Source organism: Trachinotus anak, unplaced genomic scaffold (genome assembly GCF_046630095.1).
Source record: "Trachinotus anak isolate AG129_WGS33_773 ecotype Australia unplaced genomic scaffold, CSIRO_AGI_Tana_v1 ptg000008l, whole genome shotgun sequence".
Lineage (NCBI taxonomy): Eukaryota > Metazoa > Chordata > Actinopteri > Carangiformes > Carangidae > Trachinotus > Trachinotus anak.
In genome coordinates this window covers 10,116,048-10,142,915 of record NW_027273859.1, presented here as the reverse complement: position 1 = coordinate 10,142,915, position 26,868 = coordinate 10,116,048, and the positions used below count along the sequence as shown (strand labels likewise).

The 26,868-nt window shown below is 44.8% G+C and overlaps 1 protein-coding gene across 4 annotated transcripts in view; it reads right to left on the bottom strand.

The window, feature by feature from the left end:
• The window catches only part of LOC139623874 (tetratricopeptide repeat protein 28-like), a 166,168-nt gene that overhangs the window by 32,614 nt on the left and 106,686 nt on the right, over window positions 1-26,868 (bottom strand). For 3 of the 4 annotated variants that reach the window (XM_071482478.1, XM_071482479.1, XM_071482480.1), the window contains 3 exons: window positions 26,564-26,836; window positions 25,309-25,439; window positions 2,690-3,197 (listed from right to left, as the gene is read on the bottom strand). In XM_071482478.1, the coding sequence (XP_071338579.1) occupies window positions 2,690-3,197; window positions 25,309-25,439; window positions 26,564-26,836 (912 nt within the window). Of the gene's footprint in view, window positions 1-2,689; window positions 3,198-25,308; window positions 25,440-25,874; window positions 26,471-26,563; window positions 26,837-26,868 lie in introns of those variants that run through there. The other variant, XM_071482481.1, reaches the window with a different exon arrangement.

Below are 26,868 nucleotides of genomic sequence, written 5' to 3'. Positions count from 1 at the left end.
GGGGAGTAGATGGAGAGAGTGAGAGAGGGAGGCGTCAAAAAGTGAGAAAAGAGGAGAGAAAGAAAACAGACAAGAAGTACCAACAGAGCAGGCAGCAATGGCAGTGAGGCCCCCCCCCCCCCGGGTGTCAAGAGTTACTGCATCATGATGCTCCAGCTTGTCCAGGACATCTCCATGGAGCAACAGGCTTCATCGCTACCACCCACTCATTTCGTTTCTGCTCTGTCACCAGTTGGAGTTGGTCTGTGACACTGCATCAACTACACTATCATTACTCTGTCATGGACGGGAAAACTGTAATGTTGCAACTATTAATGAATAGGAGCACTCTAGCTGCCATAATGGTGATCATACTAAGGATAGAAATAAATTGGCTGCCTGACACTCAGTGTAGTGACCACTTGACATAAAGCTCTCATGTGCTGCAGCATCATAAAGTGTTCTCACTAATTTATGACAACCAGTTGCCAACTCTCTTCTAAAATCAGGTGTGTGTTGGAGCTGAGAGCAACACAGGATGTGCGACCATTAGGCTGGTCAAAGGACAACTCCAATTTATGTTTGGCTGATTAACCCCACTCTCTGCCTGCACACTTTCACGCATTAGGTTAAAGAATAAATCATCTGGGAGGAACTATTATGCCTCTTAGTTGTCCATTAGAGTCAGGTTTACTACCATCTTGATGGCTGTCATAAGTCATCCAGCGTAGGTTGTAACTGCTGGACTAAATACAGGAGAATTGGCCATACCATATATCTCATGGGTCTTGAATATCCAGAGACACCTTCATCCCCAAGGTTCCTTTTATCATTATATTAGCAGACTCCACAAGGTTACATTGGTAATCATTTAATTTTAGCAGGGTTTGGCTATAATAATTACATTTTAAGTTTCAATCAAGAGACCTGGCTGTATATTTAATTTCCCCCATCTCCTTTTTTTTTTTTTTATTTATCTTCACGCCACTTTTCATCTCAAGACGTGATTAAGTCCAAGTCAGTGTGAAGGTGAGAGCTGAGCAGATTAATGTGGAGACATTTCCCGTGAAAAATTATACATTTTTATGGTGGTTTATTTACACTCTGACTGTGTGTGATATATGCTGACCTTCATCATCCTCCATCATCGTACATACATCCCTGACTGTTAGCTCTAATGTGCACCCTCCTCTTCCCTGGGTCATATGCAAAAGCGCTGAACTCCACTACCTTATACTTGCATCATCTACTGGCTAATGTTCACTGTAGAACATAATGCAACCCCAAAACAACTTTACATAAAACAGTGATAATACAGTAATATACTGCTGGCCTCTGCCTACAAGTAACAAACCACTCAGGTCTCACTACCCATAAATATAAATGAAAACAACAATAAGTAAACTGCTTATTTAAATGAAGACAAATAAAAGAATGCAGCCAGCAACAGAGTGGAAACACTCGCAGGAAATAGAAGCTTTTATACTGTATCGGCAAAACAATAAAAGGTTAAGCAGGACTACATTTGTAGCATAAACAACCTAAGAACACACATAGAGCAGTGTTATTGAATAGTGATATTCAGTCTCATTGTCTCATCTCTCCTCCCTAGTTCTGTCTCACTGCAGCATTTAATGTAGCTAAAATAAAATCCAATTTTGAAGCAAACAATCAGTTCACCTCCTTCCACTATGCAAGGTTTCTTATTATCTAACTGCCAGGTGTTTCCTTATCTCTGAGGATGTGCTAAGAAATAGATTTATCATATGTGCCGCTGGACACGAACCTTCACATTGTCCACAACTTACAAGGGTCAAAGAGGAATCTCAAAGGAATACATCATCCACTACATACACTATACGAGTGGATTTCAGTCTGAGGTGGTGAGATGACACCCTGATCCTTGAAGGAGGGATTACAGTATTTTGGGGAATCTCACTAATCAGTGCAGAGAACACAAATACCAAAACTCAACCATGTGTCCCTGTGAGATTCACTCCAGTGATCAACGCTCACACTTAAGCATAGACAGTATTGACTGATTGCAACTTGCACACAAAGGCCATGTTCAGACCAACAATAGAGGCCTGCAGCAAAACATAGACAGCGATGTGTATAAAAAGTTGAACCTGGCTTGAAGCTTGCTGCAACACAAGGCAACACATCCAGCGAGGTGCTGGCCCTGACCAATCAAATGCATGCGAGTGCACATTCCTGGTAGATTACTTAGTATCATGGACAACACAATTCTCTTGAGACAGATTATAAAATGATTGTTGCTGTATAAACTTTCCATAGTTGTAAAATCCTGTCTCATAGCATCATAAACAACTGTGCAGTATCTTGGTGTCTTATTGATGTATTACTCAAACTTCTTTGATTTCACCTGACTGGCAAGTGAAGCAACACAACCGCTCTAATCAAACTCACCTCATCATAATCCAACAATATTACAGTCTTTCCTACAACAGAGATGTATAAAACATTATCTGGTTTAAGATTTAGAACTTATTACAAACTACTATCATTTATAATATCCTAAAAGTTGAGATAATGATAGTTACATATTATTATTCAGTATACTATATGTTAAGATGTTATCATAGAGATCACATAATCCACCAGGCACTGAACATATGGAAGACATTGATGTCCATGTTATTATCACCTGACAGGGAAGTTATGAGTATTTGCGATTTTGCATACATACCCAGATTGGAGGAGGCCCTTCCCTCTGCGGCTCTGTCCTTCAAACCCTCAGCTATTGACAGCTGCTGTTCATGGTACTGCTTGGCCCTCTCCAAGTCCTGCATGCAGCGGGCAGCGTGACCCAGCCCTGCGTAGGCTCTCATCTCGATGGACTTTTCCTCCAACTCTTGGGCAAGCTCCAGAACATGAGTGTGGTAGGACATGGCCTTGTCAAAGTTACGGTGGTAGTGGTAGGCACTGCCCAGGTTACTGTAGGCCCGTGCTTCCTCTCGTTTATTTTCCAGGGCCTTGGCAATTCCCAGGTGCTGCTCGTGGCACTGGACAGCGTTGTCAAAGTCTCCCATGGCGATGTAGACGGCCCCCATGTTTCCCAGCTCGCGAGCCTCAGACAGCTGATCCTTGGACTGCTTGGCCAGCAGGACGCACTGCTTGTGACTGGCTAGGGCGTTTGGATAGTCCCCTATGGCTGTATATACATGGCCCAAGCTGCTCAGTGCCATTGACGCAGCCTATGAACAGAGAGACAGAGAAAAAGATAGACAGCAATTAAGAAAACAGCAAGGTAATAAACTGAAAAAAAAATCTCAAATAGCCCCATTAATTATACCCACATTCCATCAATAGTAAGTAATTTTGTTGCCTTTGCATCACAGATTCCCCACCCACACTTAAACGTCCCTTAGCCAGAAGTACTGCACAGCAAATGGTAAAAAAAAAAAAATCTAAATTCCCAAATCTCTTAGGAGGCTTACAGCTCAGAGACCAAACAACAAACAAAACCTGATTTGATTCTGTCTTTGCAAAGTAAGGAGGGGGGTAAAGTCTGATGCAGATCAACACAGCAGCAGGCTCACTTTAAAGCCATCAGTTTGCCCACTGCAATCACGCTTCATGGCATGCCACCACCAACGGAACAAAGACACCGCTAATCAGGAGGGGGAGGAGAGGAGGTTTAGCTTCACACCAGAGCTGTGGGGGGCCAACAGGCTGACTGATGGGCTGACTGACTGCAGGCAAGACCCCTCAAGCTAAAAACATAGAGAGCAATATTCTGTGTATTCTCATCTAGTCTACCTGCCATATTCTCAAGCGGTGTCCACCCAAGAAAATAAAACTACACATAGCAACATCTACAAATTGCAAAAGGAGAGGTTTAGCAGTGAAAGGGAGAGGTTTTCACAAAATGCAGCCATGACCTCCTATGTGACACATTCACTGCCGGCTTATTAACTGTTTATACAGAGGGTAAACAGCTGGGAATTGGGGTCAGCTGTCTTTGTGTGAACAGATGTTCAATTAATCATGCAGGGCCAGCTAATAAAGCATCTCCTTCCTGAGGTTCCACTCTGCAGCCTCCATCCAGGAGGAGGGGTTGGATTCAGGCCAGAAGAGAGGACAGACACCCTGACAGTTAAGGCCACAGTGCTGCCCATCTTGTCTAGCTTGGAGCCTCAGCAGCAGGGATGACCTGGGTGGGTCATGTTAGGGGCCAAGTCAAAAGTCAGCAACAGCTAAGGATGAACCACCCGATGTAGTTTCTGCTTTGAGTTGTTCATCAAAGTAGTTTTCACAGCCATATGTTATGAAACTGGCCACTTGCTTTCAGTTTTACAGCCGCGCTGTCTGGAAATTTACATAGATATTATTCCACAAATGCATCAAGATGTAATTTGAAGAAATGCGCCCTCAGAGAGGAGATATTTTTACTTTGCTCTAGCGCCACATAATGAAAGTATCGAGCCCTCTGAATAAATGAAAAGCAAAGCACGCTGTTGAGAAAAAAAATCAATACAACAGAACGCTCCCACAGACGCTTTTAAAGACAAACACTTTTCTTTGAATCTTTCATACATTCTTTTTCCAAATGCACACATACACCTCACCAACCTATCTTTCCTTCATTTCACATAGCTGCTGATGCCTGGAACCAATTACCTGCTGACATAAGGACTTCCAGCAATTTGCTCAAGTTTAAAGACTCGACAAGGCATTATACGGGCCCAGGGAGGCAATTACCCTCCGTCACAACTGTTGCTGTTTCATGTTCCCAGATAGCCTATCGAGGGCTGCTCAATTACATGTGCCTTTTGAAGCTTTGCTCCATCTCCCCGACTCAAACTTCCACTTTTCTGAGCAGAAAACAGAGAGGATTCCTCATCCCTGTCTGTCTTCAACGGAGTGCGGTGGGAGACATGGGGAGAGAAAGGGAAAGGGGGGAGCGCAATCTTTCTCCAGCTGAGATGAGTTGCTCTTGTGATCAGTGTCCCTCCAAAGTGAGACTGCAACGCTGCATTTTCTCCTCAGATGGAAGCCAAGATAGGTAGATAATGAGGAGCCAGCCTTGCCAGTTACAGAGGATGCACTGTGTTTGGCTCAGGGACAGACACTGGGACCATATCTCTCTCACTTGTGACTGCAGCCCTCTCTCATCACTGCTCATTTTGACTCCCCAGCAGTATCGCAAAATAACATTCTGTCTGGGAGAGAAATAATTGCCCGAAATACATAATTTCTGCCAAATTGACTTAATTCTAATTTGATTCCATTTCTTTTCTGCACTTATCTTTCCTTCCTCGCTGTTCTTACTCTCTCTCCCCTACTTCTCTCATTTCGTCTGCAGAGTCAGATCTGATTGTGTTTACAGAGTCCAGCCCTTCTCCGGATGTGTGCTGATTTGATTAATCCTAACACCGTCCTTTATGAACTGTTGATAAACTGCTTGCTCTAATCAGCAAACACATTTTACACCAAGGGTCTCCTAATGAAAGGTAAACTAGTTCTGCCTAGGAAAGAGGAGAAAAAGGATAAGGAGGCGGCAGGGGAGGGCTGAGATGACATGTTAATCAGAAAAGCTTGGCTAACATTATTCCATTTCTTTCCTCTGACAAGGACAGTGGTTTAGGATTTCTTGCTGATTCTCCTCTATCAGCCTCCTCCACTAAGTATGTTTATATTCTGCAGCACATTAGAGAAATGGCTGCTTTCATAGCACATGCTAGAGGTAATGTATTGTACTTAGCATAATTAGCCCCTTATGTCATGCAGCAGAGCTGCTCTTGATGGCTGGGCTTGGTGGTATGCGAGTATTGTGACTCTGAGCCCCTGGTGTGTGTTTTATTTCTTTCCCTTGAACAGCAGCGTGCTGCCCACCACTTCACTGCTGTGTTGAGCTATGTGGTAATGTCTTGCCTTGCAGCTGTGTGAATATGCCTTTGAAAATCCTCCTTATTTCACTTTGGACCTATAAGCTCTGATATACTCCAAACAACCAAGGCTATCATCACAAACTGGCAGAGCCTATGGGACAAGCCTGGTTTCCATGGAGACGTAAACAGTTGGATTATGGCCTACCAGATCTCACAGAAGAGAAAATCACTATTAATAAATACGGGTGTGTGGAGCCTCCGCCTTAGTGGACAGAGACAGGCACATTCTCTGATCATCACAGGGAACCTGAAGTGAGATCATTCAAAATCAAAATATAGGTATTTTCAATAAAACCACTGGGGTTGAGAGAGAAAGAGAGCAATACTAGACTGATGAGCATGAGAGAGAGAGAGAGAGAGAGAGAGGTGGGAATGTGTGAGGTGTTAAAGAGCTCACAGTTTGCCCTCTGTCCAAACTGCATGTCCTGCAGGGCCACTACTTCAGTAAAGTGCTGTTAATGGGATTATATGGGAGAGAGACACTCTTGACAAGAGGGGATGAGGAGCAGGTCTGATTCTATTATGACGGAGGTGGGAACAACCCCGTCTTCCACTGTACCAATACAGATGGTAGGTTTTAAGCCCAGAAAACACATGGCTTGCACAAATGCAGAAAAAAGCAGTGCCTGCATTGACTGGAATAAAGAAATGTATAATGTCATATTAATATATGTAATACCTTAATTACCATTGTAAACACAAACGTTCAAGATCACGGTGTGAATGAACTTGACTGAAGTTTAGATTTGAGAAAGATTTAACAAAGAAGTGTAGTCAACAGTTTCAGCACACTGCTTTGTGATGCCTGGGTTGAACATCAGAGAAACAAACAAGCCACTGTGATATCAATAACTTCCAAAAGATGACTCATGTGACTGAAAACACTCCAGCCTGCCATACAAACACTACGCACAACACACACTACGCACATCGATGTATTCCATCGCACGCGCACACACAAACAGCTGTCTAATTAAAAGGCGATGCAGAGGGAAGGTGAAGAGGACCATGCACCAGTGTTTCCCTTAACGAGCTGGGCTCAGGCAGCAACAGGAGCTGGCTGGCAGGAAACAGAACCGCAGACTGGAGAGAGCTGGGTGTGGGGTGGGGGAGAGCAGAGTGTGTGTGTGTGTGTGTGTGTGTGTGTGTGTGTGTGTGTGTGTGTGTGTGTGTGTGCCGGGGGGGGCAGATAAAAGGCTACGGGAGGGATTGTGTTTGAAGGATGAGAGAAGAGAACGCTGGAGACGTCCCCAGGGCGAGAATGTCTTTAGATCTGAATTCACCTGCAGAGATGCATTTTGACAAAAAGGGAAACATCTCAACTGCAATAAACGCAGAGACGCAGCAGACCAGTCACAGATGCTCTCAAAGAAGCTTGAATGACGCTTTCTAAAGGTGAATGTTCCTGTCTGTGTGTGCATGTGCAAAAAAAAACATGTATGTGGGGGAGTGCAGAGGAGGCATGCTGGTGATGTCAGCGTGTGGAGGCTGGGGGCGGGGATGAATATGATAAAATATTCAGCCGGTTTTATGAGTGTATACTCCATTCTCTTTTCTGGCCCGGTGTTTGCACACAGATATGGATCCTATGGGAGCCACCATTAGATCGGCCAAATGACTGCCTCTCCGCCATATCAAAACCTTCTGTTTTTTGTGCAGGCAAATGCTGTGCTCTGCCAAGCGAGGGCAGGTACAGCTGTGCCTGATTGCTCTCTTTCATACACGCACGCTCATAAAGCATACATGAACACACTCGTGCACACGCAAACACACACACACACACACACACACAGGGATTCAGTAGTCCACTGTGGCTGATAAGCTCGGCACAGACCAAGATGAATTCAACTTTGGTTCGTCTGGAGCCAAATTACAGGCCCCTTCTTTTTGCCTTTCCAAGCTTTGAAAAAATATTCATGAAACTCATAACTGCTGTTTCCAGAATCACAAATCAATGCAAAACAGGCTGTACCTTATTTTGGAAATGCTACTTATGAAAAGGCTGTTTATATTTCTTTCAGAAGAAAACATACACAGATACCATAGGTTACCTGGCTGTTATCAAATTTCTTTAATCAGTCATCAGAGCTAATCTGATCTATTAACAGTGATGGGATACCACTGGAGCCACTTGTTTTTCTAAGACCTGTGTGACCTCCAGCTTGTAGATAAATGACGCCAGAGGGCCTGTAGCTTGATAATTCCTTTAGCCTTCACAGGACACGTTCACACAGGATTGATTGTCACTAAAGGTCAAGCTACGGGTAAGGGCACTCGTGACGGCTCCTATGCTGCCTGTCAGACTGTCTGCCACTCAGACGGTCACACACTCACACATCCAAACATAGTCTAAAATCAGAAACAAGCACGCAGTCACACAAAACACCCATGCAGCATCACATGAAGTGAACTAATACAGACAAGCCACAGTGCAGGCGATGCTTTTGCCAGTGAAAAAAATTTGTCTGATCTGTGGGTAGTCTGTGCAATGGTGCCAGGACCATTTGTGGTTACTCCAGAGACCCAGTATATATCCACTCACACATCCTTACACGGAGACAGAAAGTAATACACAAATATGCCAAATGTATCCCAGAGCTTCATGGATCCCATTTGTGTGTGTGTGTGGCCACATTTTTGCATTTGCATGTATTTGTGCATTTACACTGGGGCATCTCTGCTCTAAGCAGTAACTGTCTGTGTGTCTGAGGCTATACTGTGTGAACTAGTGGCAAACAGGCTGCCGAGAGGAAGAAACACATGAGGCACAGAGTAAAATTGGATCTGACAGTCTCTATTGGTGTTGGTGGAAAATTTGACTGCTCCCTTCAAGTGGTGTGGGGTTTTGATATTTCAAGCTCCCTCTCTCTGTCACTGCGAGACAAAACCAGGTCTAGAGAAGTGGCCTAATGTTAAGTGAGGAAAAGAGAGGGAGGGCGCCACGGTAACTGAGCTGGAGCTTGGCTCCACCTTTCCAGCCCCCACAGCCTCTACCTCAGTCCCAGCGCCTGTCCCCAGTGACAGGATGTCAGCATTGTTCAAATGGAAAAACAGCCCTCCTGCCTTCTGATATAAACACATGAATCTAAAGTCTGGTTGAAGAGGAAATTGAAGAGGTGGCACACAGGGGAAGCAGGGCACTGTGAATGAATCTTAATGTACTCTAAATCAGAACGAAGCCTTGAAGGGCTGCATGGGGCTGCTGTTTATTTCTGTGCTAAAGTCAAATCTCCATGGGCATAGCTGTGTGATGCCTGCTGGTTCGGGGAATCAATTCTTGAGAGACCTTGTGGTGACAGAAGGGGAAATCACAGTGGTGTTTGAAAGTCATTCCAGGGGAGGTTTGAGGTAAACATCAAGGTTCGCCACTTTGCAAGGCCTCAAGCTCAGGTCAAAGCAGAGAGGGATGCTGTCTAGAGCAACACTAATAGTGGTTACAGGCATTTAAAGTGACACTGCTGAATGTGATCAGAAATGACTGAACTGATCCAAAAGAAGCTACCTGTTGGGAGCTGAAGTCTTTACATATATACAGAGATCAACAGTTAATGCAGGTGGGATGAGCAACACACAAAGGGCTCTATTTTAACAGTCCAAAGCTCATGGTGCAAGTGCATTTAGGACATATCCATACCACTTTTTTCTATTTTGACGGTCAGAGAAAAGGTCGCTGCACCAGGAGCATGATTCAAAAGCGTACTTAGCTTCTCAATTAATCATAGGTTTGTTTTGGCCAAAACATGCAGTAAACAAATCAGAGTGCCATCTCCCATTCCCTTTAAAAGCCGGCGTGCTTGCACCTTGGTGCATTGCTATTATAATGGTACAGTGTTTCACACAGAATTAGAGTCTATTTGTGGTGAGTTGAATACATATTGTGAATGTCCAGTGCATCCAGTCTCGGCACACGCATGCAGCAGCTCTGTCAGTGGTAATGAAGGGCCGAGCGAATCAATGTGCTGCGCTCAGCTCTACAAAGAACCAACAGCACAAATCATAGCGTTAGATTATGAAAAGCGTGAATGAAGTTTCGCTTCATCATGAAACTGTGGACAAATTTAGTCTATGTATCTCGGCATATTTATCAAGTAGTGCAAAAGAACGCTTCTCTGCAGAGCCTCATTTAGGTCAAAGAGATAAATAACACATGGCAACGTTAAGCAAACCACAACATGCAACAACAAATGCTCCAACTATCAGAGTGCTGTATTATAATGTTTCACTTGCGTAACGCCAACATCATCTGAAGTGCATTTTCAGCGCACTCTGCTTGTGCACAACAGGTGTATGAGCGTGTGTGTGTTGTCCACCTGCCTATGTAAACACATATTACTATCCTGATAATGCACCACCACTGACTTCAGACCAGGTTTTTGTTTGTCAATCGCGCAATTGCTTCCCACTGCCTCAAGATAGCAATGCACCAACAATGCAGCTGACCACACCTCATTTTAAGACCAACACACCCATGGGCGCTCAGATGGGCACAAGTGTATTTGCTATTTAAACTATGTGGGCACTGGTTGTGTGGGAGTGTAAGACAGGGCCCTAAGACTCTAACGTTAGATTAAAAGAAGCAACATCTGATGAAACAACGTCATTTCAAAGTCTATCCATTAAAAGATAATTAGCTGTTGTTACTGCTTCCTGCTGCGTTTGAGGACACAGTGCCAAATATAGCATAGCTTGCAGGCCCCCACTTGCATCTGAGAGCATTCAGCAGGAAGTCGGGGAGTCAATCCAAGGACGCAGGAGGCGGGGGTTATTCAAGGGTGTTCTGGAGGCCCAGGGATGGGAGGCACCATCCCTGTCAGCCCACACAGCTAGACAAATCAGGCCTGACATATAGGACTACATAGTCCGACCCTTTTCAATGGTACATGAGAAATTCCATTTGTTAGGAGGCAGAGGAGAGGAGAGGAGAAAAGAGGAGGAGAGGAGAGGAGAGGAGAGGAGAAAAGAGGAGAGATAAGAGAACACAGGTTAAGGTCTGAGGACCCAGATCAATATGAGCTAGCCAGAGCTGTTGCCTGGAGCAGCCTGACACAATGAAAGAAATGAAGAGTGACAACCAAATGTCCAGACTCTCAGCACCTCACGGTTCTCTTTGAGAGGAGAGACAGAGCCTTTGTGTGGCTCACCTCTGATCTATCTGTTGCCACAAGTAACTCATGCCTAATGGGTTTAGACTGCATCAGATTTCTGTGAAATAGAAGGATACATGGCCGCTTTCAATTGCTTTGGTTTGAATCGTTTCTCTTTTGTCATATGAAAAAGGTGAGATTCACAAAATTTCTCTGAATCTCAAGTAGATCAGTCTTGAAAGAAGTAAAGAGAGAGAATTGGGATAAAAACAAGTACTAAGTCTTGATGAGTCATCTACCTTCATCACCTTCTCAGTCTTTTCCTCTCATGTCTAACAAATATTTAAAATGTCTTTTATATACAGTCTATGGTCTAGACCTGTGGAGAGGAAGTGAGAGTATAGCTCTGGAGTTGTAAAAAATACTACCCATCTTTAGAATGATCTATTTCCACCCATCTCACCTTAGTATCAGGTCAACACTGGGGAAACAGGCGTGATGCACAGGTGAAACAGAGCTTTCCCATTTCCTGGTTAACATAATAAACTGGTGACTGCCACAGGCTGCAAGGTTCAAGTCTCGCTGTGCTTTTGCCTCAATTATGAATTTGAAACAATTATTCTCTGGTCCAGGGTCTGACACCATCCTCCCTGAAACCACCCAGGGCAGGGTGTGCAGAGCATACATACAGTAAGTGCTCTTAACATTTTAGTTCATTACCAGCTAGCAAGCAGCTGTAACAACAGATATCCATATCATTTCAACACAAACAACAATAAGAGACACCTTTGATCGCCTGAACTCAAGAGAGATGGAAATGAAATCTGCATGACATCCAATTTTCATCAAGATACCTACAGCTCCACTGATCAGCGACTTTTTATATGGATCAAGTGACCATGTGTGAATGGTGTTGTTTGTGGTAATAAACACACAGAGAGTTATCACCTAACTTTTAGCTCATTGTTTTTGTTTTCTGGCCCACAGATTCTGCTCCCGTGGATCCTGTTTCCAGCAGCAGCCGGCAGCCATTGTCAACAATAATAAACCCGCTGTCTGCTACCTGCCCAGGAATTCTCCACAACAGAAACACAGCTCACAACCCCAAATGAATGCTATCATTGCTCTGTGTCAGATGGATGTGTCAATAAACAACTGTTTGCTAGCATATTCACCATAAAAAACATGAGGAAACCAAATGTGATAGCCTTTGTGAGGGAACGATATGAGTTTACAAATATATGTTCTGCATGCTGACTGAATTTAAAGGTGCTCCTGTTGACAAATCAAGTTAGACTATATGTAATGTAACTTGTACCCCACCAGGTGCGACTGAATATTTTCTTCCATTCAATCCAAAGGGAAAGTCAACATCTATAAGAAAAAAAAAAAAACCTCCATCAGACCAACCTCCCATCTCTTACCTGTAAGTTAAATAGCCAGCTCAATCATGCCTTATACTGACTCATACTCTGAAGTAGTGGGCAAATAAATCCACAATGACATGCAGCTGAGAGAGCGAAAGCCCCTCGCTCTACCTCCAGCATAGCACACAAACCATTTAAATCCCTTCCTCCCTCTGTGCTTTTATTCCCCAAATGTAATTACAAGCCTGGTGAGGGTGGCTACTGTGGCCTGGGCAGCCTGCTGAACACAGCATCAAGAAGGGGCTGTCCCTGCAGAGCACCTTCGTACCTCACTGCTCCATAGACTGTGGCTCCTCCAAGCCCCACCAGACTAACCCCATGCTTTCAGCACCGCTGGGTCTTTCGCTTTAGCCCCAGGCAGATAGAACTGGTGTGCCTGATAAAGACTAAAAGGAGGATCTTACTGCTGGGCTGTATTATCACATCCATAAACACATTATGCACATATGCACGCACACACGTGCGCGCTGAAAAACACATGTGCGCACACACTACCTCCCACTGCGACAGAGATTTAAGACCATGAGGATGGTAAGCTCCCTTAGTGCAGCATGATGGAAACCAAATCCCAGTAACATTCCTTTCCATGTCCCATCCAAGACACATGTGCCTCCTGGGGCGACTGTGTCCCTGTTTTAAATGCGTGTGTGTGTCTGTGTGTGTAAAGGCAGAAGGATCAAAACCAGAATTGCCTAATTAGTTTCCTTAAGTCCAAAATTTCCCAGGACGGTACAGCAGAGCTGCACTGATACCTTTCATTTGCAGGTAATATGGACCACTGACAACCAGGTAGACAGAAAGATAAAGAGGATGGCAGATGAGAAATCAAGGGCATGCCAAGTTGCAGCATCGGGTGCCGCGTGGATGAGACAGGAAGGGACAATCGGGAAATAATCGCTGCTTTTGAGGCACGTTTTTCAGGAGATGCTGGGCCACCTGCCAGTGGTGCCTCCAGCTGTGAGCACACGCCACAGGACTATGACTGACAGGGAGGGTAAATAGTTGCTAGCAGGGGCCCTGATTGTATCTTTCGCCTCTGGCAGAATAGAAGCCAGAGTGGAAGGGTGATTGGCTTTTGTTACAGCCCTTCAGCCACAAATTAAGTGGGCATCTCAGCTGAGCCAACGGAAATGCACATTTGCTTAGAGATGCTTTCTGCTCCAAGAACACATCCTGTGCCCACAAAAACACACATCTGTCTCTGCTCCTTTACGCAAAAGCTTTCTGAGGAGGAAGGAGCAATACATCCTAATGGACAATGATACATGAAGGGAAAAAGGCCTCTCAGGGAAGAAGGAGGCAGAGCTAGAGAGAGACCGAGAGCAGCAGAGAGGGGAACATGTTTACCAAACACTCTGCAGGGACTGTGTTGGAATTTGAAGGCCTGATTTTTCTGGAATGCCTGTTGTGTTGAGGTCACGCAATGTAAGAAGTGGGATTTGCCAGTGAAGGAGGAACACTTGGCTCTGCTAAACTCTCCCCACTGAGGACACACTGCAGCTAAAAGTAGGTGCTCCAGGTGTGGGGAGGGGACTCTGTAAGCTGAGCAAGAGCCGAAGGATGTCAGCTGACTCAAAGCAGACACATCAGCACTGTTCGAATTCTCCTTCCACCGTTAAAGAACAAAAACACCAGTGCGGCTTTTAACAAAGTGGATTTCTGTCTGCGTTGGATTGGCCTCTTCACTCTGGCGTGATGAAGCAGTCGCAGGCCACTTTTACGCTGCCATGAGGTGACAGGATGCAGGTTTCACAGCCATAACGAACCAAACTGCTGCTTAACAAAGGAGAGTGGGCTAGTGTAGAGGACCTCAGAAAAAGAGAGCGAGGAAAGGGGCGGAAATGAGAAAGGAGGGGTGGGAAGGAGGAGGGGGGGGGGGGGGGGGTTTAGTAATACAGCTGAGCCAACACCAACAACTATTACATGACTCATCCCACATCTGCAGCAACGAACAGCTCAGGCCTAAACTGAGGTGGACTGTAACCGGAGCCTAGCAAGAGTCCGCTGAGCAGCACAGCCAATGGACACACTCCTACGTACACTGGAGACTAAATAAGACTGTACTTCACATAAAACTTCCCATACACTGCATTACTCTTATACCTGTCCACTACTGACATTGTTCTCTTTAAATGCAGTTCCTGCTCTAATAAGTCTTAATAAGCACTACACAAAGACGAGCTGCTTTAATGATACACTGACCCAGACATAAAATCCTGTTTGTGCAGTCTCCTCTGCTCAGTGTCTGTCTGAAAGTACATCAGTGCATATATATGGTTTGCAATAAACAAGGGTAGTGCACACTGGAGACAAGCCCATACAAAACTCATCATCTCTGGGAACGTGAGATTCCGACATAGCCTGGATAACAACCATAAAGTGATTTTTCTCTTGTGCATCTCTTCAGAGCGGCAGGCGTACATGTGCAAACACACAAACTGCACACACATACAAAGACAACACTGAAAAGGTCCCTTTTGTCTGCTCAACACTGATGAAAAGCTACCCACTGCGAACTTCAATCACATTCGAAAATGAGTTGGAGACGTGTTGTAACCCCGACAGTGTCATTAAGCCTGTCAGTCAGTCCCCTGGAGTGAGGGGAGGGGTAAAACTGCCATTGGCCTTCTTCAGTGTGCTGTGCAGCCCTGAACTAGACCCGAAGGTACCAAGAGCCCCTCCTGCGCTAGATCTATGTCTGACGCTGGCATAATGAAGCTATATGATTATGGATTCTGCTTTGTATGTCCATAAACCCCAAAATGTCAAACATCCAGACAAAGGAATCATGCATATTCCAATGGTGTTCAGGGTAGATGATAACAAACATTATCATGTGAGAAATTATAGCTGAAATCCCATCATATGTTCCCACGCATTAAAAGCCATGCATTGAACCCACAGCCACACACACACACACACAGACAAAGAGAGAGAGAGAGAGACAGAGAGACAGAGACACAATACATAGAGCAAGATAAGCCTCTGCATGCTGTCAGAGGCTGGTGTGTGATTGGCCTCTGTGGAGCTACTGCTTCTCTCATCATTAACTCTTCAGAGGATCACACTACTCTAATCACGCTAAGCCTCTCTGAATGGTGATGAAGTCAAAAACGTGCCCATGCACATATTCACAAATGCCCAACTCATTACACACACACGCACACACACACCCACACACACACACACAAGCACAACAGCACTTTCTTCATCACCACAAGAACATAACGTAATACACAAAAGCAGCTGGGTGCAATCTGCAGAAGAAAATCTGATACACAACACTGTGTGAACCAATTATGGCCATTTTGCAGGAACATTACAGACCTAAGAATCACTTCTAGAGTCAAGGGCACAATTTCCGCCGAGGGACATGTCCCCTCCTCACTTTTCAAAATTCTGTTTCTGCTAACCCACTTTCAGAAGTTCAATTTAATTCAGTCAATAAAATCTCTCAAACATCATTTCATCATACTTAAAGTCGCCAAAATCCACTTGATCACAATGTTTATACTCTCCTCTGAGTCACCGTCAGTTATTAAAATGCACTCATACCAATAAGCTTCACGAGCAGCAGCGGGTAGTGTGCATATTTTTTTAAACTTGGATTTTCTTTCCTACATTCTCCTAAAAATATGTTAGATTTGAGCAGCAATCAAAGAGAAGACGGTAAAGTGCACTAGTTTTTGTAGTATAGACGAAAATACATTGTTTATCTTAATGTATTTGGTCTCAATCAAGAAAACAAAACATTAAGTTAAATAGAGTTATAGCAGTAATTTACACAGCATTTATATTCACAATGAAACCTACGCCCTTGTCTAGACTCAGTGAACAGCACTTATCTCCCTTCAGTTTCACTGTATGTGTGCAATTCTGAGTCTCTCTCTCTCTCTCTCTGTGTGTGTGTGTGTGTGTGTGTGTGTGTGTGTGCGCGAGTGGCACCACGAATGAACCACGTTCCTCCAACCTGAGATGACCAATGACCACACCTTGCCACAAGCAAAAACCAATAGCTGCAATTAAATCTGCTGACAGCACCAGCAATAGCTGCTAACTTTTCAAAATTGAGTCTGGCTACAATAAAACACCAGAGCAGTCTTTACCTCTGAGCCCTGTACTGAATATTTTACAACCTGGATCCTGCTCTGTCTCTTTCTCTATCTAAGACAACACATTCAAGAGCTTTTTTTTTTTTTTTTGAGGTTGATGTGTAGCCAGCTCAGGCCTGTCTCGACTGTTATTTAGAGACCATACTGTGTGTGCTGCAAGGTCAAGTATAAACAGAACCCGTAGGCCTCCGTCCTCTCCTAAGATGGAGTACTTTCATTTCACTCACTTGGGGCCTCGTATTTTCTCTCCATTTTATTGCTTTCTCTGAGCGCTTTCCACAAAGACACATTCCACCTCCTCATACAGACACAGGGCTCCTGTCCAAGAAAGAGTGGGGAAGGTCTGGATACTGTGCCACAGGGACAAGAATGCTGACAGTGCTGTAACTTGGGACAAAAGCTAAAGATGAGAGTGGAGAGAGACAGCATGAGGAAGTGAGTCTCAGTGTATAGGAGTTGTTAGGAGGCTTCAGCCCAGCCGAACTGAGGAGCTATAATCCCCGTCTTTGGCGTGATGTCAGGGAGTCTTGCAGGAGACCATTTCCTCACTCTCCAAAAATGCTGTCTCCTACATCCCAGTGTGTGCTGCGGCTATATATAATGCAAACATCAAAAGCTTGTAGCTGCGCTGACCTCTCGCTCCCTGGGAGACCCCTTGTTCCCTCATAATACAGAAACCATTTCCCAAACACACACACACACACACACACACACACACACAGACTAGTCTGAAACTCCACCACACCATCTGAATTTCACCTAATCTCTAAGGACAAGTTCATCTCTATTTTGCAGATGGCCGATTGGTGAGGACTAATCTGGTTCCTATCTTTGACTTCACTCTTTAAAGATCTGAGAAAGGGAAAGCACAGACGGAGGCGGGGCAGGAGGACGTGGAGGAAGAACAAAATATAGTGCACCATGAGATTTTAATGTCAACACTGGTTACAGGAATCAGGATACAAAACCAAGCAATACATACATCATCTCAGGAATGATACACACATTACTGATTTGTCTATTCAATCATTTATTGCTTACTTTTGAGTAATTATTATTCAGAAGCATCAGAAGCTGATGAAGGGAAACATAAGAGAAAGCCAACATATTGGTCAGCAGCTCAGGTAAGAAGGGAAGACATTAAATGTTGCTTCTTTTAAAACACATTGTCTTTTTTTGGGGTCCCTTTGCCAATTTCATCTTTTTCTCTTTTAATGTCAGTGGTTTTATCAGGGTACTGAGCATGATGAGTAGGGCTCTTACTATTATGGCCATTTGGCTAATATGCATAAATCGACAATCATTTCCAAAGTCACACTGACTAATCAGGGCCAGTAATTGCTCCAATGAGTGAAACAAGAGTTTAGCCAGGCCACTGCCCAGAGGACATAGTTGCTCTACAATACTGGCTGCGCCCAACCTCTGCCCTCAGCTCCTAATCACCAATTAGCATGCAGCCTTTTTCTCCATATTGACGCAAGGCAAAGGGTATCTGCTCAGAATGCCTATTAAACAGTCTGAAAACATAGAAAATCCCAAGTTAAATGTCTGCTTCACAGGACATCTTCTAAATGCAAATGTACACAAGTCTTTTGATGCAAGCCGGTGTGTTCTTGAGGGCAGTTGTTGGGGGAGTTGCTTTGTATTTGTAGCTCTCCCTTGTCACAACAATATCTTTTTACCACAGAGCTGCTGACATGATTCATGAGCCAGAGGACTTGATGTGGTGCTGGTGTGCAGGCCAGATGAAATCCCCTCAGTCCACTAATATAGGTTTCTGTGTTGGGGTGTGCTTTACAAGTTACTGTAGCTAAGGAGCCATTTCACACTGCTGAGCTAGAAATAGGTCTTGCTGTAGCTAAATCAACCTGGTCCACCCCTCCTCAACCCTTGTCACAGGAGACAGTATTACACAGTACACACGTAATTCTACACACAGGTTCAATAAACACATACACACATTGCTTTTCCGCTTCTCTCTTTCCTTTTCTCTCTCCCTTTTCCTTCCTTTCCTTCATAACCACCTTCAGTGGCCCTCCCTTTTTCCAAGTACCTCTCTTTCCCTTGCTCCTTCTCAGTCTCCTTCATTAAAATGGACTTCCTAAAGCCTCCATTCGTCTTGCTGACAGCTCCACTATTGATCGGGCTGGAGAAAGGGATGCAGTTCCAGAGCTTTAAATGGCTCTCTGGCCAGTCTGGTTCAGGGCTGCGCTGGACCCAGGCCAGAGGGGAGGAGGAGGAGGGAGTGCCAGGTTTAGCCGGGAGGTCTGCCCCAAGTCTGGACTCTGATGCATTTTTTGTCACCAGTGAGAAACACTTAGATTGCCCTGATGGCAGGGATCAAAATTTCAATGAAAGTGACTCACCACCTCAGTAATAAGAACTGCGTTGATGGGATCAGATAATGAATTAATCACACAGATTGAGAGCCAACACATTAGCCAGCCTCTCTGGACCAATTGCAAGCTTTCCAGAAAGTGAGACCTTAACTGGGACCACTCAAAATACTAGGAAGAAATGGAGGTGGGAGTGTTTCGGTTCCGCAGACATGCAATTCATTCCAATCAAGGCCATGTGAACTAACGCTCTGCCGGCTGACGCCTTCAATCGGGCTCCATCCCTTATCGTCAGCCATTGTCTAGAGAGGATGAGTTGGCACATTCCGTCTTCATCCCTCTCGCCGTGTGACAACAAATCCCTCTGCCAAGATTAATGATCGGACGTTTGATTTTCCTAATGATTACGATCTGTATGGTGTACTCAGTGTCCTGTGGTGTAGCAGAAACCCCAGGGAGCCTTGCTGGATCCCCTCCTCCCTCTGATGAGCACTATCTATATGTCTGTTGGTTGTCATCTATAATCATATAGCGCACCACAACAGCGTATCAGAAAGCGAAGGAGTCTCCTGTGACCATGTCACTGTTTATTTGTTATCTAATCTATCCCCCTGTATTGCCATTGATTGGAGCAGCAAGGGAGAGAAAGATAGACAAGGTGTAATATTCAAGACAAATTACTCAAATTCCCAACTGTGAGGAGTTCAATCTACACAGGCACTGCGGTGGTACAAGAGTAAGGATTTGTTAGAGTGGCATAAGAAGCAAGGCTTGTGATGCTTGTGTATTGATGCTTCAAGTAGGAGTCCATAACATTCAGCTTTGTAGAGCCAATTTAAAAATCTAAGCCCACAATGGCGAAGAGTCATGTAAAACTGGATTGTGTCTCCTCTTTCTAAGAGCCACTCTCCCACAAAGTATGGTGACATGGCCTGAGATTCTGTAAAATACAGAAAGGATAAGACAAACATGGGTAGAGAGGAGAAAAAACAGATGAAGAGAGGGGAGGAGGAGGTGTGGGGAGGGGGTAAGGTAGAGGAGAAGAAAAGAAAGAAGGCTGAGGTGAGGTGGAAGGGCAGAGGAGGGGAGAGGAGAGATGGAGCATGGGGCACTAAGGAGGGAGGGAGAGGGGGGGGCGGCAGAGAAGCAGAGCGGTAGTCGATATAACGGCAGTCATTCATCTCTCTGACAGCCTTCCAAATGCTCCACTGGGGAAGACACAAAGCTGCGTCACCTCGAATGCAGCAAATACACAGCGCACACACAGGTTTGCATACATGCGCATACACAAACAAACGCAAAGACAAACACACACACACACACACACACACACACACACAGAGGATATACATGTTTATGATCCTTGATTTCGCCGCAGAGCTCCATGTTCTGGGTCAATGGTATGTTACAGGACACAGTAAGTCAGTACATACACCATTACACTGCAGCCGTTACAAGCACAAATCATAGCCACAGGCATCAGTTACACATTTACACACCTTCACACAAGCTTTCTCTCACTCACACACACACACACACACACAAGCACATCTGCTGATTTGTTAAAATGATGTGTATGTGCTGCAACAATCAAATCAAGAGCAATAAATCTCAAGGGCAGTTCAAACAAACCCATAAGGTGGGAGACCATCTCAGATTTTACACACATACATTTTATAGTCCTACATTCTTGAGAGAGACGTGCTTCATAGTTCTGTGCAAACACACTGAAATGCTCCAAGACAAACATGCACATGTACAGGACGTGATGCATTCACATGACTTTCGGATAGGAGGAACACAGATGTGTGCTTCCATTTATACACACACACACACACACACACACACACACACACACATATACACAAAGCACAGAGAGACACACACAAATCCTTGTTTCCCAGCTCTGGTCATGGCCCATTGGTTGATGCCTGCCGTCCATCTCTCATGATTCATGGCTAAGCGAGCTGCTGTAGAGCAGTTCTAAACCACTGGGCCGAGGAGAGCCTGTGTGTCATTAAGGCACAGCGGGCTGGACATGCTGTTAGAGCTACTGCTCCATGGACAGCTCTGCGCCTCAGTCGAGCAGTGCAGGTGAGGAGGCAGGTACTTCTGTATGTGTAGTACTGCTCATAGTGGTTTTATTAGAAAAGTAACATCAACAGCCACTTGCACTCTACCTTGTACTATGAAGTGTGCACAGTGAGCAAGACAAGTGTTGCCTTTTATTTAGTCGGACACTGCTCTCCTACTGCTCCCACCCTACCATTCAGCTAAATTAGCCCCTCTAATCATCCCCAAATCCTCAGTCTTAATCAGCAAAGCAGTGGAGGCTAAAGGAAAGAGACAAGGGTGCCAAGTCCCACCCTCTGCCATCCTCTATTAGCATGAGCCCCATGAAAGGCGGCGGAGGCACACGTCCATACCCTAATGACTCCTTAATGATCCCCTCCTCTGCTAGAGTGCTGACAAACACTGACAAACCCTGACCCTGACAAGAGGAACACCCACGCTTAGCCCTCGTCCTCACCCCTTATTTAGAGGCTCATCTCTCAGTCTTCAGCCTCTTTATACCAGCTTGGGTCCAGCAGGATCCATACAGCCCCAAACTAGCAGCAAGATAAACACCCATGATGAAATAGTCCGTGTCACTTTCAGAGTGAGGGGCAAGGTTTGAGTAAATTCCTTTCGGCAGATGGAGCGGGAGGGAGGGAGAGCATAGATAAACAAAGCCAAAGTTAAAAAAAGAAAAAAAGAAAAAGATGGCGGTAGGAGACAGAAGAGAGTAGAACTGTGGAGCCTGTGGAAAAAAACATTGTTTGCATCCTTTTTACTTTTTCCTGATCGTGATTTCCACTTCAACTCGGGGTTGGGGGAGTCAGCGGCGGAGACTCTTTTTAACATCACACAAGACATAATTACAGAGTGCACCGCTGCCAGCCCGCCTCAGTTTCTCCTAAATACTCACACCCCAAATTAGGGGTTACCTCCTTCTACTTAAACCTACTATTTAAAATGAAAACGTCACAGACAAACGGAGGGGACAGGAGAGGGAGTATGGAGAGGAAAGACCCAGTTTAACAGATTTGTTTCAAAATGACAGAGAAGGCCTTTGTTAAAGACTGTTACTGGTGGGCCTTGGATAAAGCCAGGTGTGGAAACTGGGACGAAAACAAAAGTTGGAAAAGACACACACAGCTAGAAAGACTAGAGAGTGTGTTTATGTTCTAGCTGCAGTATATATGACAGCTGAAAATCTGCTAAGGATATTTCCAAAAGGCAACGAGCTAAAGAAAAACACTAACTTCACGCTAGCCTATGACCTCACTGGTTTGGACTGCAGCTCCCAGTCCCAGTCGTGGATGACAGAGCACTCACTCTTTGAGCCTTTTCCCAGCTCTGCCTCCTGTTTTGTTTTCTTTTTTTTTAGTTTTTGTCTTTATAGATGAGTTTCCTGGTCAGATTCATGACGATTTATTGGTGTCACAGAGTCCGCTGCTCAGCCACAGGCAAGGGGCCAACACTAACCCTGCCTTTTATGCTGGACTGTGCTGTAAAGAGCCTCAGCAGAGATTATTCGAAGATGAAAAGAGATCCCATACACGGCTCCTTCACTGATATAACAGGACCAAGGTACTGTACTGTCTCTTGAGTGATAGAGGACGCTCATCTCTGTTTTTTGTCTCTCTCTGCTCCTTTATCTCACACGGGCCACTGTTCAGCCTGCAGTAGAGACAAGAAGCTGAACTGTTGTGGAAATCCAGAGCTTTGAGTTACAATACTACTTAGCATTAGTTCTGGTATTGGTATCAGTATTACTGTAGCAGATGTAGACACGAACGTAGATGTTACCTTGTGGTAAACACAATATTTTAATGCCACCTTTAAGGGATCAGGTGATAATTCCTGAGAGGATTAATCCAGTTCATTACAACTCCATCATATTTTCTGTGTTTTTCTGGCCATATCACCAGTTATGATAACATTCTATTCATCAATGTAATTGCTGTGACAATACTCCTGGGAAGTTCAACAATGCAAGAACCACGAACGATCAAATGATTCTAAAATGTCAGTAACAAACCCCCACAGCAACTCATAAGCTAAGAACAGTGCAGGTCAAAGTTGAACCTGGAAGTCGGTGTGATGGAGATTTACAACAGAAATTTGACTGTTTAACTAATACAGATGTCAGCAATTAACATAATGAGTACAAGCTTATTGGAAAAGGTAGGAGTGATGGCCTAAAAACTACAAAAATAAAGGTAATAATATCTTCTTCTAATAAAATCTTCTTTGACAGGTGGCAATATTGTCTAATGTGAGGAGACAAGATTAAACCTGACTGGGATTGGTTACACACACACACACAGACACACACACAGACACACACACAGACACACACACACACACACACGCACACACACACACACACACACACACACACACACACACAGCTGTATCAAGTTCATAGAGTTCATTAAATGTTTCTGTTATCATCTTCCAAGCTTTTCACCCACACAATCAAAACCTGAAGCTCAACAGAATCAAAACCCACACCCCCACATCATATCAAAGCCACATGGTCCACCAGGTCCTTTTATTGAATCAAACATTTCACCATGTATATGATTTCACTCAAGGAAATTCTCAGCAACTGCAGTGCACTCCAATCAAGTCACATATGGCACAAATCCCTATATCACTGAGAACTGGAGTCAATGCCACTTCCTCTGTTTAAGTCCCTTCTCTGTCTTCTCCACACTCTCAGACTGTAGGCAGCACACTGGAAATCACAGTCAGAAACAACATCCTGTCCCCAGCCTCTAGGAAGTGACCTCAGTTTCAGAAAGGCCAGATAAAAAGTCCACATCAGAAACAAAAACACCAGGGCAGCCGTAATGAGCTATCCGCCAGGCTCCAGTGTGTTCTGAGGGAGACCAGGTGGTGTGACACACATATGACTCTGATTAGGGGGCCTTCAGAGGAACACGAGGAGGGAGGCGGGGGGCAGTGGGGTGGGCCGTGAAGGGCCAATGAGGACGTTTCGTATGTGATGCAACTATTAGTGGTGTTTAATGACTTCCAATGGGCAGTGGGACACTCTGGTACTCATGAGTGGTCCATTTGTCATTCGTGTGTGAGCATGGGGGTGCAGTGTGGGTACTGTTTTCCTCTAAGAAGCAACATGTGAGCAGCATGGGCCTCGGTGGTTGAAAATGTGGTGTACTATGGAATATAGCAGCTTGATATAGATATACTGATACTACTCTGTGAGGTCTTTAAATGTCATTAAGTACAGAAAAACTCATAAAAGTATAGGATATGACAGGAGGGATACAGTGTACACACTTGCACGCATACTCTCAAGTTCAACCATTCAATCAGATATTTGGTCGGCCAATTACTGCCACAGCCAACCATGCACAGAGCAGTCAAACCCTCAGAGCAGACTGAGGACCTTGTCTGCGTCCTCTTACGTCTCTCACCCCATCTCTCTCTCTCTAACCTCATGACATGACAGAGGTTTTTGGCACTGGCATTTGTAGACTCATAATAATACTTCTGCTCTCCACATATCCTCAAACTGTGGGAGGGAGAGATGTCAAGGGGGGCCTCTGGCCTCATTCTTCAGCTGTTAGTTTCATCCTGGTGCATTGTGCTGTGTTTGACTGGGCTGTTTAAATGTCTCCTGATATCAGGCAACACAAACAAGCAGGCCCGTCGGCCTGGTGGGGAGGATAAGGAATGAAGGGGAAACGGAGGCCATTCTTCTCCCTGTGTGACGGAAATTGTGTTGGAACAAGCACCTGTCACCCCCCAACAATGACCGCAGAGGTCGGGCAGAGAGAGACAGAGAGATAGGAGACAGAGTGAGGGAGGGAAAGAGGGCACAGAACAGTAAAGAAACTAATTTCTCTCCCTCTCCTTCATGTTCTTCTTCCCCTCTTTTTTCTGTCTCTTCCACACATTCAAACAACTTAATCTGTGTAAATTACATTCCACAACAGGCCTATGTTCCAAAGCCCCAGACTTAGTCCTACATGGACCAATTAAACATCTGCATTATATCTGCATAAATGGTTTGCATTGATAATAAGGTGAACCAGCTGTTCAGGCTATCCTATTGGCCTTTCCTTCAACTGCCTCACTCTCTCTCCTCCCCCATCACCTTCATCTGTTCTCTGCACCAACTTGACACCCACTTTTTTAAATAGACAAAGAGCAGCAGCATCTCTGTGTCCTTCACACTCCTCCTTCAGATACCCTCTAAACAGCCAGAACTAAAGAATGCTGGGCACAGCACAATCCCGCCCCTACAACATGATAAGATACTCAGAAAAAAAGAACTTTGTAACCTCAGTTCATTGTCCTCTGCAATGACAGTTAGCATGCTCTATCCATTTTAAAACTGCTGTAACTGCTTTCAAGTCCACCCTGTGTGTGCCTCTTACCTCTCTGTCCTTTAGCTTCATGGCCAGAACCAGCTGGTTGCGATGGTTGGTCAGCGCTTCACGGTAGTTTCCCTTGGAGAAGAATGCCGAGCCCAGGTTTCCATGAGCACGGCATTCCCCTGTTTGGTCACCTGGAGGGGAAAAACCAAAGCAGAGTATTTACGGTACACCCTTCATGATTACAGAGCAACCGGTGTTTACTTCACATCCCACCGTTACTGCCGAACAGTGATGTGATGAACCACATCTATGCCACCGACATGCCACTGCTCCCTTAAAAGGGAAAGTGGCCGTTATATGTTCTCCACAGTAGAGTGGCTTCCCTGACAGCTGGTAGTGTTGATCTCAATGCTCCAGAGGGTGAGAGGGGAAAGCCTTATTATTTCTGCCTGACAGAGAGGCCCCACAGACAGGGCCAAAGCAAAGCACAAGTCTCTGTGCTCCACCTGAGAACCACAGCTCCTTATCTCCAGCTGCTTTGCCCAGTCATGTGTCAAACAGTGTGGGGGTGAGAGGAGTGGAGCCAGTCAGTGCTACTCTCTGTTTTCATTTTCCTTCTATCTTACCTTCCTAAGTTTTTCTTTCCTTTACCGTCTTTCTCTCGAACCCTCCCTCCACTTCCTATATTAGCAAGAGAATATTTACCAGTTAAGTAAAATGTGATTTATTTCCTCCCCACGACATGGCTATACTCACATTTAGAAATTACACTGGTATTCTGCCTTAATTGAAATACACAAGAACAAGACTAAGAGTCTACAGGCATGCTAGCTGCTCTGTGAAGGTGTACATAGCAGTGCTTTGAGCTAAATGCTAGCGTTAATATGCTAACTTGCTTACAATATTAAAATGCTGATGTTTACCATGTTCACCATCTTAGTCTAGTGTGGTCTCATGCTAAATTTTCTAATTAGCACAATCCAAAAAAGCTGAGGCTGATGGGGATGCCATTGCTTTAGTCATAAACCAAAGTATAATCTTTTAATTGGCAATAATTTTGATCATTTATTAGTCTATCAAGAAAGTGCCAAACATTGGCTAGTGAGGGTTTGCTAATTGTCTCTGGTTTATATAATTTAAAGTCAGTTTTGTTTTGATGTTGGTTGGACAAAATCAGCTGTCAATCAAAATGTCACCTTAGGCTCTGGGACACAATGTGAGTAAATGATTAATGTGATTAATTGAAAAAGCAATGATAAACTGAATAGATAAATATATAATGATTAATCCATCTTCCCCACTTCAGGCCTCTTACCTAAGGTCTTGGCCACCTCTAAGTCTTGCTGCATGTAGCCGGTGCTCTTCTCGGTGTTGCCCAGGGACCAGTGGGCGCTGCTGAGGGCCGAGAAGACGGAGCCGCGGAGCTTGAGGCTGCATGTGCCGATCTTCAAAGCGGCTTCCAGCACCACAACAGAGGCTGTGTGGTGGCCTGCTGTCAGCAGCTCCTGGCCAATCACAGACACCACCACAAAGGGACTTTTGTCCAGCTTCATCTTTTGCAGCTGCTGATAGGTGGGCTCGAGAGACTCTGTGCAGGAGGGACATGAGTAAGACAGAGAT